Source organism: Psammomys obesus, unplaced genomic scaffold (genome assembly GCF_907164565.1).
Source record: "Psammomys obesus unplaced genomic scaffold, mPsaObe1.curated_primary_1811, whole genome shotgun sequence".
Classification (NCBI taxonomy): Eukaryota; Metazoa; Chordata; class Mammalia; order Rodentia; family Muridae; genus Psammomys; species Psammomys obesus.
Genome location: NW_026596134.1, coordinates 27,666,898 through 27,682,441, shown reverse-complemented (window position 1 = coordinate 27,682,441; position 15,544 = coordinate 27,666,898). Strand labels below are relative to the sequence as shown.

The 15,544-nt window shown below is 40.9% G+C and overlaps 1 protein-coding gene across 3 annotated transcripts in view; it reads left to right on the top strand.

Moving 5' to 3' along the window:
• The window catches only part of Pcnx1 (pecanex 1), a 104,402-nt gene that overhangs the window by 58,556 nt on the left and 30,302 nt on the right, over positions 1–15,544 (top strand). For all 3 annotated transcript variants that reach the window (XM_055592799.1, XM_055592798.1, XM_055592797.1), the window contains exons 10-17: positions 367–399; positions 1,979–2,150; positions 2,695–2,805; positions 5,871–5,962; positions 7,434–7,543; positions 8,122–8,227; positions 9,379–9,471; positions 13,750–13,900. In XM_055592799.1, coding sequence (XP_055448774.1) covers positions 367–399; positions 1,979–2,150; positions 2,695–2,805; positions 5,871–5,962; positions 7,434–7,543; positions 8,122–8,227; positions 9,379–9,471; positions 13,750–13,900 — 868 coding nt within the window. The remainder of the gene's footprint in view (positions 1–366; positions 400–1,978; positions 2,151–2,694; positions 2,806–5,870; positions 5,963–7,433; positions 7,544–8,121; positions 8,228–9,378; positions 9,472–13,749; positions 13,901–15,544) is intronic.

Here is a 15,544-nt window from a genome sequence, read left to right as displayed (position 1 = left end):
CACATATAGATACAGACACACGTAGTTGGATACATACATGTAATTGGATACACATACACATATAGTTAGGTAGCCAAGGAACACACATAGGGTTGTATATTTATTAGACGTGAAAGCAGAAAGGACAGTGCCATGGAGGGAGAAGGGTACAAGTGAGGTGGGAGATGATGAGAGTAAGGGATGAATACTACTAAAACACACTGATATATACAAATGAAAGTATTATAATGAAGCCCAGTGTTTTATATACTTAACTAAAAAATGAAAATAAACTCTTGTGTTTTGTTTTGTTTTTTAAGAAAAAAGTTGCTTGTGAAGTTTATGGGACTGGAGTTAAAAATAATCTATCTTTCTGTTCATTTCTAGAGTGTTCAACCTGATTCTTCCTCTCCCAGACATGTAAGTCTCCTGAAAGGACTGTAAGTTACAGCTCCTTGACACCCAACCAAAGCCTGTAGTTTCTCCTGGCATGTAGCAGGTTGAGTTGCGTTTCTGCTTACTGTCTCATCTGAGTTTGACACACTGTGCAGCTAGTTGATGAGCGGAAGGTAGTGACACTGTACTGCCAGACTCTGGAGCCTGGCTGAGATGAGCATAATAATTTGGTTTTTGGCAGCCTGCTTCAAGAGAGTGTCAGCTAAACAGGCATGATCCATATAAGCCTGATTGTTTGCATTTACTAACATTTGGAAATAGCAAATAAGTATTAAAAATAGAATTTTGAAATAGGAAAAACTTATGCTACTTTTCTTTGATGATTACTTAAGAGCAAAAATAAAAAGATAAACTACATTCGACTGTTATTTAAGACTTTTAAGCTAAGGAATGAGATGAAATCCTTGCTGATGACCCTGTGTCTGCTGAGAAGGTAGCATGATCTGGTTCTAGATCTAACCAGACATTTGTGTAATAGAAAAGTCAAAGGATGTTCTCTGTACAGTAGAGCAAAGCTGGGTTTTGTGGTTCAAGCCTATAATTCTTAGGAGGCTGAAGATTTAGGATTGCTGGACGTTTACAGCCTATCAGAGCTGTGTAAGTTCCAGGCCAGTCTGGCCAAAGAGTGGCATCCTGTTTTGTTTTTTAAAAATGAATGAATGAATGAATGAATGAATGAGTAAACAAACTGTTTAAAAAAAAATAAGCTCCAAGAATAGTGCTTAGTGGGGCTTTCACTCCTGAATGTAATGATTTTATCCTTATATTGAAACAGTTAACCTTCACTTGGCCACTTGAAGCCCGTCAATTTTTCTGTGTCCTCGAGGCTCAGCCCTGTGATCCTTTAATGGAGTAGTTCTCAACCTTCCTAATACTGTGACCCTTTAGTATAGTTCCTTATGTTACAGTGACCCCCAACCATAAGATTATTTTTGTTGCTATTCCATAACTGTTAATTTTGCTATTGTAAGCGAATCGTACTGTAAATGTCTGTGTTTTTTGATCTTAGGTGAGCCCTGCAAATAGGTCGATCAACCCCCAAATGGTTGCAACCGATGGGTTGAGAACCACTGTCTTAATGTCCCTTTTCCTTTCCAAAAAGCAGCGTGAATTTATACTGTCTTCCTGGCCCCAACTACCTTTTCGTTCCTGTGAAATCCTGGCTCTTTTTTTGTGACTAGTATTTGTAAACTAAGATCAGGATTCTAGTAGCCTTATTACTAGAATTTTGTGCCTAGGTCTGCTTAGTGAGTAAAGGTAGATAGCTTGTATGTCTATGTTCAAATGTGTATGTACACTTGTCCTGTATCTGTATGCCTATTAAAAATACAGAGTTCATGCTGATAGCTCTGATTCTGATAGTATCACGGGGTTCATTCTATTCCTCGCCCTTTTTATACTTGTCCTTGACATTTTTCTGCAACCACCAGAAACCTGCCTTCCTATGGCATGGTTGAGACCATTACAACAAGCTGATAATGAACTCAGGGGTTAGCTGTGGCTCTCAGCATGAACTGAACTGACAGCAGAATATTGTTTACAGGGTCATAACCGTATCATTGCCTACAGTAGGCCAGTTTACTTCTGTTTATGCTGTGGCCTCATTTGGCTCCTGGATTATGGCAGCAGAAACCTAACTACAAGCAAGTTCAAATTATATGGAATAACTTTCACCAATCCACTGGTGCTTCTGTCAGCCAGGGATTTGGTTATCGGTGAGTCGTCTTGAAGATATCTCTGATCTTCACATTAATTTTACTTGTTTGAAGTTTACTGATATAGTCAGCTTATTTTACTTAGTGTTTTCATGCCTGAAACAACTATAGAGCATCTAAGAGTGAAAAGGTTAATGTTGAATCAGTATAGCAGTTCTGTTCTTGAAAAGGATTGGGCTAATATATTATTATTATTATTATTATTATTATTATTATTATTATTATTATTATACAGTTTAGGTTCATTTTATATTTTAAAAAATGGTTGAAATTATTTTCCCCCATGCTGGAAATTGCATGTAGGGCCTCATGCATACTAGGCAAGTGCTCCATCACTGAGCTGTATCTCAGCCACTTAACCTGACTGAGAAAGGTATTTTTTATGGTTAGAAGAATTTAATATCCAGTCAGACAGTAATTTTAGATCATATCTTTTAAAGTTACACAGTAGGAAGTGGTAAATTTGACTTGAGTGCATATGGGCTTTAACTGAACAAGAGAATGGATGCAGTGTTTCTTAATAAACTTTTCTTTCCTTCCATAGTGTTTACACTCTGTTTCCCAATAGTATTTTTCATTGGTCTCCTGCCTCAGGTGAACACATTTGTAATGTACCTTTGTGAACAATTGGATATCCATATCTTTGGTGGAAATGGTAAGTAAATTACAGGTTGCTATAATATGGGTCATGAAGTAATAAACTGAACATTAAAATTCTTTTCCACTTTTCATTTTAGAATTGGGATTAGCAAAGAAATAATTATTAATTACTTAATAATTAAAGGCAGAAAGGCGGTTAATTGTAGTTAAAAAAAATAGTGAATTCTATTGTAGAGAAAGGTCAGGAATAGCAGATTTAGTGTATAGGAAGTAACAAAATAATTTGCAAAAAGAAAGTTGTAGACTAGTCCATGCTTTCCCTGCCCCCGCCTCTCAATAGGGCATGTGTTCCAAGCCCTGTGGCTGTGCCCGCAGATACTGCAGATCATAGGAACCTATATGCACCTGTGGTAGTGAACTTAGCAGCAGTAACTACTGAAGGGGAGCAACTGTGCAGTTTGTCCAGCCAGCCTCGCTGAAAGTGTGGAAACCCTGCCTTGAGACAGTAAGAGAGAAATGACCCCCAACACTCTTTTGACCTGAGCATGCTGTGCACACAGGTGCACCCCACACACACGTGAATTCACATGAAGCCCGTGAGCACATGCTTCAACCAAGAGATGGCCTTTCTCTGGAATTGTCTTTTTAATGTTTCGGACTGTAGCTGACTGCAGATAATGGAGCTCGTGGGAAGTAAAACTGCAGAAAGAGGAGGGTGCTGTGGAGATTTTACGTGAGGTCTGTATGCATTCACCAGACGTTTATAGCGCCATTTGTGCTGAACAGGTTGAGGTCTGACTATATTTGGACCCAGTACTGGGGTGTACGTTTGGCATGTTCATGTACTTGAAAGGAGGATGCCAAAGCCGGAGTCGAAAGCATTTTACTAAATCAGCTTTTAAGAACCATCTCTGGGTTTTTTTAGAGTAGGATATGTATATATTAATTGATAACTTAGAAAATCTGTTTTCTTACCATGCATATATTTATCTTTAAAAAAATCCAGGGTTAATCTGATAGTGACTTGCAGAACTTGAAAGTAGTGTTGGCAGCTACTGTAGTTGAGAAAGCCTGTCCTTCATTTTTAACAATTTGTGGTAAACAGAGGAAATAGTTTAAAGGAAAGCCATTAACTTTAAATGTATAGTTCATTTTCTTTATACTTCTGCATTTACCCTCCACATACATGCACTGAGATCATCCCTAGATAAAATGTTGATGGCATGGCTTAATTTCCAATTTTTTGAGTTTGATTGCATCGGGGGGAGAGTGTGGTGTGTGCATGTGAGTGTGTGAGTACCTGCGCTTGTGTGCACAAATGCATGCTGAGGCCAGAGGACCATGTTGGCTGTCATCCTGCTGCCTTGAGGCAGCATCTCTCACTGAACCAGAAGCTCACACTTTGAGCCAGGTTGGCTGGACAAGGCGCTCTCAGGACCTGGGTTGTGTCTGTCAGTGCCCTATAGTGCTAGAATTACAGGCAGCCACGCCCAGCTTTTTACATGGGTGCTGGGGATTTGAACTCAGGTCCTCAACCTTGCTGTGCCATCCCTCCAGCTGATCTGGCTTAAAATTATATAGAAAATAAAACTTTTCTGCATTGCTGTATATTATACTAGAATGTTTTTGTTTGTTTGGATGTGTGTAATTTACAACAGCTGGTTTCTTTGGTCAGCTCAGCTTAATGACAGTATCAGTGCTTAGGGACCTCTGTTGGTTTCATACTGAAGCACATTCAGAGGACTCTGTGTAGGTGACACAGATTGTTGGGCTTTGTCATTGTAAGCTACAAGTGTGCAAAGTGTTAGGTTTTTAATAACAAATAAATATTCCCTATGGATTTCCTTTAGATCACTATGTAAAATTACTTTAAGGAATACTCTCAGCTATATTTTAAGTAACAGGTAACTCTTAACTTTGTTTGTTTCATATTATGAGTAATCCTATTAGGTCAGTTGCTTATTGTTGACATTTAAAAATTTTTTTAAATTTATTTACCTTTATTTCATGTGCATTGGTGTTTTGCTTGAATGTATGTCTGTGTGAGAGTGTCAGATCCCTTGGAGTTACAAAGAATTGTGAAATGCCTTGTGGGTGTTGGGATTTGAACTCAAGTCTTCTGGAAGGACAGTCAATGCTCTTAGCCTTTGAGTCATCTCTTTAGCCTGTTTTTGACATTTATAATAGTCAGATTTACACATTTTTGTGTGAATTAAACAGCAAATGGGAATACAGACTTACTACTATAAATAAAGCAAGTCCTGTTTACATAGATATTTTCAGTGGTTAATTAATGCCTCCATTTCAGGCCTTTGCAAGCTTTTTTTTTTCTGGTACATTTTATTAATGTAAGATACATTTTTAAAAAGGGTCCTTTTCTTTTTTTTTAAAGATTTATTTCTTTATTTAGTCATTTATTATCTATACAATGTTCTGTCAGCATGTACATCTGCATGCCAGAAGAGAACACCAGATCTCACTATAGATGGTTGTGAGCCACCATCTGGTTGCTGGGAATTGAACTCAGGACCTCTGGAAGAGCAGCCAGTGCTCTTAACCTCTGAGCCATCTCTTCAGCCCCAGTTCTTTTCTTTTTAATTATGGGTGGTGCAGGTGCATGTGGAGTCTGGAGGCGCTGGAACCCCTGGAGCTGGTGTTCCTGGTGGCTTTTAGCTGCCTGGTGTGGGTGCTGGGGACCGAACTCTACATGAGCAAGACGTGCTCATAAACCCGCCAGCTCTCCAGCCACCAAGATATATTTTGAAGCCTATTATAGGTACAAATGTTTTTCTGATATTTTGAGATAAATATATATTATCAAAGATTGAAAATAGCAAGCAAGACATAACTGATTTCTGTAATCTGAATACTTGGAAGGCTAAGGCAGGGGGATTGCTTAAAGTTGCAGGCTAGCCTAAGCTAAGAGTGAGACCTTGTCTCAATAAAGTATCTCAATAAAGATAGAAGTCTTTGTCATGTCAAATCTTATGAAAAAGATGAAGTGGCTGGATTTTTAGAAGTCGCATGAGTAAGTATTGTGCTACTTGATAGGCTTTTCTGTGCATTTGAGTCTTTCTATAGGTGTTTCTAAAATCCTGATTGTCTTCCTCCACTGTCTAGCTACCACCAGCCTGCTGGCCGCGCTGTACAGTTTCCTCTGCAGCATCGTGGCTGTCGCCTTGCTCTATGGGTTGTGCTACGGAGCTTTAAAGGTAAGCAACAGACTATGGTGTACTGTGTCTGTGACTGCTGATTCCATCCTGTCCTGCTTGAGCCACTTCATCACCAATTCCCCCTTGCCTTCTGATGTTGATCAGTACTGTTCTCTCTTACTTTAAATTTTAAAGCAATTTCATGATCAATCATTATTAAAGGAATATCTTTTTCCATGCAGCAATATACAGTTACTATTGAAAAGTTTATTAAAACTGGTCTCGTCTGGAAGAGAGTAAAGCTTGGTATTACAGAGTATGCAATTAACTCTTTCTGGTTAAGAACATATGTAGCTACTTCCTGTCATATCAAGATTGATTTACGTATAAGAACATGTTTTGATTGGGGTGTAGCACAGTGGGAGAGTGTTTCCCTAGTGTGCCCAAGGCCTGCTTCTTGCTCCCCAGCACAGCAAAACAAAACAAGTCCAAGGACTGGCTACAGTTGAAAGCACATGCTGGTGAAACATCACTGAAGCACACTGTTGGTTTGAGTTATGGCAATGTCATCAGACCACAGCTTCTTTCACTGAAGCTAGATCCCATGAGTGTATTTGGGGACTATCTGAAAAAAGAGAAGAGGGCTAGAAACAGGATCTGGCTTCAACAACTGGCTGATGTTAGAAATCATAGCACTTAGGAACAAGGGATTTTTAAATGTAAGCATGTAATTTTTTTCATATTAATAGGCTCCAGAGGCACACAGTAGTAGTCGTATAGAAAGAGATTTCTATTCATGCTTGGTAGATATAAAAGTCACCAACAAAACTGAGGCATAAAAGAAGGGCACTACCATGGATTGGCAAGAGAAAAGTGAGTTAGAACCCCAAACAATGATAGGATATAAGTGTTAGAGAAATAGGGGCTCAAGTCTAAAAGGAGCTAAGAAAATGTGTTTTGTGCTTTCTGGAATACATCTGTGAAGCATGTGGACATGATATGGGTTGTTTTCTAGTTTTGTTTTTTTTTTAAGAAGAGCTGAGAGTTGATTTACATTTAAAGGTAAAAACGGAAATAAACTCAATATGAACCATAAAGTGAACACTGCTTAAACTGTGAGAAGTGATGGCAATGGACATGGGAAAGTATTCCTAATTTGAATAAAACCTTATTACCAAAAGAGACAAGAGAGAACTGAAGCTTTCTAAGACAAAAGAAATGTGGTACCTCAATCCCAGGTGTGCAAGAAATAAGGACTGCACTGTAGGGCGTGCTGTACTTGAGGGGTGGAGGCGGGATTAGGAATTCAGAGGCTAATTACAACTACGTAGCAACCTGAGGCCATTTGAGGCCAACTGAACTGCATGAGACTCTTTCTCAAAAGGGGGAAAAAGTTATCTAAATTCATTTGGAACAAAGTCCAGTTGCTAACAAAGCTAACGCAGTTTGCACTTTAAATTATTGATGTGAGAGGATCACATGTTAGGTTATAGGTTACAAGCATCTTTTTCTCTGAATTTCTTTTCATCAGGATTCATGGGATGGCCAGCACATTCCAGTACTTTTCTCTGTTTTTTGCGGATTGTTAGTGGCAGTGTCCTATCATCTCAGCCGACAAAGCAGCGACCCATCTGTACTCTTGTAAGTGAAATCATCTGTTACTGTGGAGCACCTGTGGAAGGTGGCATTTCTCACAGCTCCGACAGCTCCTTTCCTAGTGTACACCCAAGTGTGATGGCCTTTTCTGTCTGGGTTAAAAATACAGTAACTTTGAGTCATGCTGATTTTGTTAGCTGAGAATGTTTGTTGTTGTAGTTGTTGTAATTTTGTAGTTGTAGTACAAAATTGTAGTTGTAGTTGTTGTTGCTGTTAAGATTTCATTTTTACTTTTTAATTGCGTGTGTGTGTGCCCATGGAGGCCAAAGGCATCAGATCTGCTAAGAGCAGGATGCGCTCCTAACTCTTGAGCCACCTCTCCGGTCCCGTACTTGTTTTGTGTTTTGTTTTTGTTCCTCTTCCCAAGATTTAATGACAGACCGTATTTTCACTGCATGCTTATTTATGCCAAAATCAACTTTTTAGAATTTACATTCCCTAGTGATTAAATGTAGTTGGATTATTGGGTTTTCTACCACAGCTTTGATATTTAAATTGCTAGTTTTCAAGCTTTATATATATTTTCTCTTAAAGATTTTTCTTATTTTTTTTTTCAAATAAAGCTCTTTGATGCAATCCAAGATTTTTCCAAAAACTGAAGAGAAGAACCCAGAAGACCCTCTGTCTGAGGTGAAAGACCCGCTGCCGGAGAAGCTCAGCAACTCTGTTGTAAGTGTGGCTCCAGCGTGGCAGTGCCCACGATCACTGTATCCTATAGCGAAAGCTTCTGAAAGTGTTCAGTGATTGGAGGAAATGAAGTGTTATCAAACATAGTTCATTTATTCGGTCCAGATTTTAACCTACCAGTTAAGCATCCTCCACCCAAAAAAGTCCAGAATGGTCTGGACTAAAACCTAAAACTGTTTTGAGTACTGACATGATCACACAGTAGAAAATTGCACATAATATTTATTTTCAGTGAATGTGACTATTCACCAATTCTTCAGAAAATTAGAAGCAACAGACTACCTCACGATAAATTGAAGGAAAGTCTCTTCTGGTTTTTGTTTCTGTGTTCATGTTAAGCGTAGTGTGATGATAAATGTGGCTTACGTGTCAGCTGATCAGTAGCAGGCCAGGGAGAGCAAAAGACTCCGCCTTTTACTACAGAGCTGAGAATGCTTCCAAAACTTCAAAACCTGAAACGCTCCCAAATCACCATCTGAAAGAAACCTACATTTGAAGAACACCTCTGCTGTCAGATTTTAAGTTGGGGATCCTCAGCTGGCAGCGTCCACATGTCCTCCAGAGGAAGTGGGCTCCAGAATACAAAATGCTTTAGATCCTGAGTTCAAATAAGGGATCCTCAATCCTATAAAACCAAGAAAAAAGATTAAATGTACATGCAATTTTGATGCCCCAGACGATCAGCTCTTGTCTTTTTTTGTCACTTAAAAAAGCAAAACCTACTGTAGACCAATGAGGGGAAAATCTTATAAAAGACTTTGTGTTTAAGGTGTTAGAAACTAGATGGGTTGTTTTGTTTCCTACCAAACTCTGAGGAAACCCCAAATACAAGAAAACTGTTTAAGAAAATAGACTTATTTTACATAATTATTTTATATAAAAATATCTAGAAATACTAATACGCTTTACATACTATCTCTTAAGCTTTACCAATTGGGAAAAGGGGGCTTTATGTTCTTTGAGTTGTATGGAAAAGAGAAGTGTGATGACACTTGGGAGTGGAGATAGGAGGATTGGACATTCAGGGTCATTCTCAGCTATATAACAAGTTGGAGCCAGCCTGGATTGCATGAGACCCTATTTCAAAAACAAACAAGTGTGTAGTTGTTTAACGATTGCCCTTTGTCCCACAGAGTGAGCGTTTACAGTCCGACCTGGTGGCGTGTATCATTATTGGTGTGCTGTATTTTGCCATCCATGTAAGCACAGTATTCACAGCATTGCAGGTAAGGAATCCTCTAGTGGGGTTGATAGAAAGTAACATTGCTGATGTGTGACTGGTGGCACTGGAATACTGGAGTTGTTTGTCTTGTTTTGGGTATTTGTTTTTACTAGTAAATTTTGTTCCTTCACAGTTTCATACATGTGTACTGTGTATTCTCATCATCCCTTCCTGACTTCTCTCCAGCCCTTACCTGCCCTCCCCCAAATCTCTTCTTCCTACTCACTTTTGATTTTGCTTTGTGTCCTATATATTGAACCAAAGTCTGAGTTTGGACCTAAGCTTGGTGGGCTTATCATGGGTACACAATGGAATACAATTCTCTTTGGCCACCGTTGAGTAGCAGTTGGGACCTGTGAGTCTTCTCCCCATCCATGGCTACTGTTTGGAGGGCCTGGCTTCCGTGGACCCAGTGCTAGTCAGTATACACAGCCACTGTGAGTCCCTCAGGTTGGCTATGCTGTGCTTAGAATATGCTTCCCACTGCCCTTCTCCCCATCCTTCTCCTACACTTTTTTCCTCCTGAGGTGGAGTTTCTCTGTGTATCCCTGGCTGTCCTGGAACTCACTCTGAGATGAGGCTGGAATCCAACTCACAGAGATCCACCTGCACTGATGTATTTCAGAGTTTTCTCTGGGCTGCAAATCTCTGAGTGACATAGGAGCTTTTCCTGCTATTGCAGTAGTCTGAGGTGAATTGTATGGAGTCCTCATTTGCTCACTTAGTGCTGGCTGCTGACTTCAGTTCCTGTCCATGAGTTCTTCCAGAGGCTCCCTAAGTGTCCTCTAAATGACATCTGGTTTTCAACAGAACAGGTGATCCTAGAGAAAGCCCCAGCCAAAGTGCACTCTTTTAGAATCTCTTCTGCAAATGGCACACCACCCTTCTTTATTCTTTTGGTCACGGAGACTATCTGGTACAGCAAGGGAAGCAAATACTCAGAGGTGTAGACACTAAGAAGCCAGGACCATGGGGACTATGTCGGACGCTGGCTACCAATCTGTCCTCTGGCCCTCGTGCTTCATGTCCCTCCTGAATGCAAGATGTGCTTTTTTTTTCCCCTAAAATCCCCCAGAGCCTCACTTGAGTACCACTGGAGGGGTTGAGTCTTTTAGGGATGGGTGAGCACCTCTGCTCCTCATGTGCAGTTCTATACAGGCAGTTTCTTTCATCTAAATGCCACCTTCTCCATTCCCTTGCTTCGCACTCTCAGGACTGTATCCCAGTGTTTCCCTATAGCGTCACTCCCTTTGCCCTCTAGGATGTCTGCAGATGTTTTATTCTTCACTCTGTCACTGACGAGGTCCCTGTTTCACTCCTGGTTTGGGAAGGTATTGCCTGGGGTATAACACTCATGATGACACCTTCATTCTTCCCATGGCTGAAAGGCCACACCATAGTCTTCCCGCTCCTGTCTTCTGATGAGAAGCCTTGTGATTCTCCGTCTACCCATGTGGCTAGTGCTCTTTCTCTGCTGCTTATTTGGTTTGTTTTGTCACTAGTAGAGGACAATATGATTAAAATGTATTCATGTGGTTTTCTTTTGTTTTTGTAGTTGAGTTTCATTACTCTCTGATTCATACATTTCATTAAATCTGGAAACTTTTGGCATTTCAGGGTTTTGTTTTATACTGTTCTTACTGCTTTCCACAACCCTTTGAATTCCATCCCACATCACCTTGGTGACTCCAAGTTTGGCCTTTGAAGTTGTTTGTGATTATCTGATGATATTTATTTTAATTCCTTTTCCTGTGTGGAAGCTATTGTCTTTAAATTCAGTAATCTTTTCTTCTGCAACATAATCTCTCATCAGTCACATTTAGAGTCTTTCTCGTTTTGTAATTTATAGTTTTTGTCTTTAGAAGTCTGGAGGCCTTTTTTATGCTATAGTGTTCTGGATGCACAGATCTGGCTGTTACTCTTAGAGCACCCTTATCTTCTGATCCTAGCATCTGTGTCACTCAGGGTGGTTCTGATTTTTTCAACCCGTTTTCCTTTCTCCTTCTGCAGTGCTTCCTGAGCATTAGATGGGTGGCATAAAGTTTCTTGTTTAGAGTTGGGGCCACATCTATGGCTTGTTTTCTGCATTCTGGGCAGTCTCTCTGTTTTGCACTGATCATCATAAGGTGAAGGTTCCCTAATTAAGGCTGGGGGCTGCTTTTGTCTAAGGTGTAAGCCGAGTTAGTTAGAAGGCAGTTTGCTGCTGTGTCAGTGTAATTAACCATAAAAATACATTCCCTCCGTGGGCCTACTACTTCCAGACTTGGGTTGTTAGCCAGGCTTACAGTACCAGACGTTGGTCCCAGCACACCCTTTGTGGAGCGGGTCTTGAGTGCATTCAGAGAGGCATATGGAAATTTTTGAGTGGATGCCAGCAGTGTAAATTTTACCTCTTAGGTGTTAAATTTTATATTTCCAGAAGTACTTGAACAGTGTTTCTAGACAATGTTAAGCACTTTTTAACAGTCTGATCCCCTCAGGTCTTGCTTTCTGTTAAAGCAGTTTCTGAGGTAGGACAGGGGCCAAGTTTGGCTAGACCACACCTGTGTCTCCCACCACTAAGGTAGGCACTTTGGGCCTCTGCTTGGTGTGTGTGAACCTTGAGCTTTCTCAGTCTAGCTTGTGAGGTGGCGCTCTCCCAGTCCTGTGAGAAAGCTGTATGCTTTCTTTTCTTTTTTTTTTTTTTTTTTGACCTAAATTGTTTACTGGGTATGAATTTTACAAACATTACATGTATTAGTGGTAATGGTGGAGCTGGAGAGTATTGTGCCTTCTCCATGCTGCACAGCAAGAGCTACCAATAACTGTATGCTTTCTTGTCTGATTCCCTCCTGTGAGTCTTCATAGTTTCCGCATGTGTGTGGTTCCCATTCCCATGAATACTTGAAGGACAGTCTGCAGATCTCAAGGGCCTCCTCTGTACTTTCCCTTATGTAGCTTGTCTTTGCTGCTTTGTGGGTTCTTCTTTATCCCCTGCCTGTACCCCGTTTCACCCCTATTGCTAGATAGGATAGAGGGAAAAGGATGGGGGGGTGGGAAGAGAGATCCCTGAATCTAATTTTCTTCTTCTTTGTTTCTCCTTGAGCATGACTACTAACAAACCACAGCCAACCCCCTGAACGACCAGCAACCACCAACTACCCTCTAAAAAGTTCCCAGAATTCTAAACATCACACAATCACAGAAACTACTTGCAGCTGGCAAAATCATGCCCTGCCAGAGCACAAGGCAAATTATAGTCAGCTGCTACAGACAGTCGGAAGCAGCCCCATATCCCCACACCTGGGATTAAAACAAAAACACATTATATTTCTGTGCTTCTAGAGAAACCAGAATTCCAGAACTGTCACTCCACCCTTAGGTTCACTACAGTCCCTTCCAGGGACGTCTAGTCATCCTCCACTTTCAAAAGGCCTTCTCTTGGAGCAGCGAGTATGAGCTGGACAGGCACAGCCCCCCTCCCCACCTCACCCCCGCCCTCATTTCCCTTTCCTCTGGGCATGGGCTTATTTCTGTAAATCTTGCCTAATACAAACCACTGGGTCATGTGCTTCATTCAGTTTTGGCTTTTTCGTATGGGAGGGTAAGCCACTGTTACTCCATTTGGCCAGAGGCAAAGGCTCGCTCAATTATTTAGTTTTGCTAAGCATGTTAGCTTGTTTTTCTTCTCTACAGTTTGAACTATGAATTCCTGAACACTGAGAAATGAAGGGCCAGTGTTCCTCAGGGTACAACTGGACACTCCTTCATATCTAAGGGGTTCAGAGTTTCTAAATATATATGACATTTGGTTTTGATATTGGAAAAAATGGTGTCGAATTCTCCTTCTGTGAATCAAACTGTGCAAAGCACCTACCTCCGACAGCGCAGCATATGAAGACAAAAGATGAGTCCTTTTGTTCTGTTCCATTCTGTTCTTCTCTTAAACTGACTGAGCTATGTCCTTTATCTCCACTAGTTCAAACAGTTGCCTGGATACTCATAGAACATTCTTGAAACAGGAAACAAAAACTCCACTACTTTCATTAAATATAGTTTTGGACACCAAGGTAGTTGCCATATTTCAGATATGTATGAGGACAGCCAGCTAGCATACAGTGACTTATTTAGGCAGAAAAAAAAAAAAAAGCTACAGATACAGAAATAGTAAACTGTGTTTTTTAGATTCTGAGGTTGACTTTGCTGTTCCCCATTACAAGATGAACAGCGGAACCAAAGAGCTGGGAGCTCTGCAGTGAACCCGCTGGGGCTCCTAATACCCTGAACTCTGCTTTTCTTTCAGCCTGCTCTCAAGTACGTGCTGTATGCACTGGTTGGCTTTGTGGGGCTTGTAACCCATTACGTGTTGCCTCAAGTAAGGAAACAGCTACCCTGGCACTGCTTCTCCCGTCCTCTGCTGAAGACAGCGGAGCACAGTCAGTATGAAGTCCGAAGTAAGTATTTCTGTGGCATCTTTGCTCTTATGGGCCACTGTATTATGCCAGCAGGTGGGTCAAACAGGCGGCATTGAGTCACAAAGGGGCTCGTGTTTCTTGCGGTGGGCTTGAAGCTCATGGGGAACCTGCGGGGGACTGTCTTCAGCTGAGCGAGCAGTGGCTGTGCCTCAACACCATCTTCTCAGAGTAGACTTCCTGCTCCCTGCTCTAACTCTCACAGGTCTGTCACTGATGCATCTTGCATGTGTGGTCTCTCTCCAGCAGTCACTAACCAATTTTCTCCCTAGTCAGTATACAGGCAACCCAGTCCCCCTCCAGTCCTCTGTTCAAATGGTTTTAACTTGGGCATAGGGAAGGAAGAAAGGCCTTTGTCCCTTTTTGCACCAGAGACACTGGCCTACTTAAGAACAGTTGTATCAAACCTTTCTGTAATTGCTGTTCATATTTGGGATAAGGAATAAAATGACTTGAAAAGACATGGAAAGCTTACCCTTGACTTACCTACTCTGACTTACGCTTCCTTGTCTATGATCCTGTGACGGTTTATGCATGTACACAAGTGACTGACCCCATCATTTGAGGATGAGTTGATATTTTTGAAGAACACTGAAGCCTTTGAATCTGTGACAGAGTTGACTTTCTGTCCCCACAGTGGGCCTTAGTGAGACTGACCCTCAGCAGGGCCCTCAGCAGGGCTTGGACCCTGGAGAGACAACGAGTAAGAGCAACTCAGCAAAACTGAAAGAATTGGTATTGACCCACACAGTGCACAGAAAAGTAGCCCAGAGTGTCAAGCTTTCCCTTGCTTTTGTTTTCTGTGATGAGTGATGAGCTATTTCTAACACGTTATATAAAAATAGTACCAAATATATCTAATTTGTTTTAAAAATCAATAGTTACACTGGTTGTGCATTTCTCTTATTCAGTTTAAATTTTGAATCATTGTACATTTTTTACTTATTGAAAGTACTAAACAATCATAAAGCTTTCTTGCTTTTTTTCCCTTCTACTGATGTTAGAAGTGTGAAAACCGCCTAGCAGCCTAGTGTACTGTTTTCAGATAGCCCAAGAACTATTTTAACCTTCATATGTCACTAGTGATGAAAATGACTTGTAAACTGGGTGATTTTAAATCATCCATCTGTATATCTATAACATATACCTTCACATTTAAAACTAAATACTTCAGTAGATCTTATTTATCTAGGGATGAGGCCAAGCCCAAGAACCTTTAGTAGGCTTTTCTATATACAAACAGAGAAAATGGGAAAAATTACAGTGAAAAATAAGGTCTTAAAAAATGGAAGTTTTGCTGGGCAGTATTGGCGCATGCCTTTGATCCTAGCACTTGGGACGTAGAGACAGGCAGATCTCTATGAGTTCAGGGCCAGCCTGGTTTCCAGAGTGAGCTCCAGGACAGTCAGGGCTATATCGAGAAACCCTATCCTGGAAAATAAACAAAGAAACAAATAAATAAATGGCAGCTTTGCTGGAGATGTAGGACCATGGTAAACAGATGCCTCCCATGTGTTAGGCCCTGGGCTGACCCAGAGCTTCACACAGACAGCTTACAAGTCTTGTCTAGGTCAGAAACGTGTGTGTGTGTGTGTGTGTGTGTGTGTGTGTGTGTGTGTGTGTGTG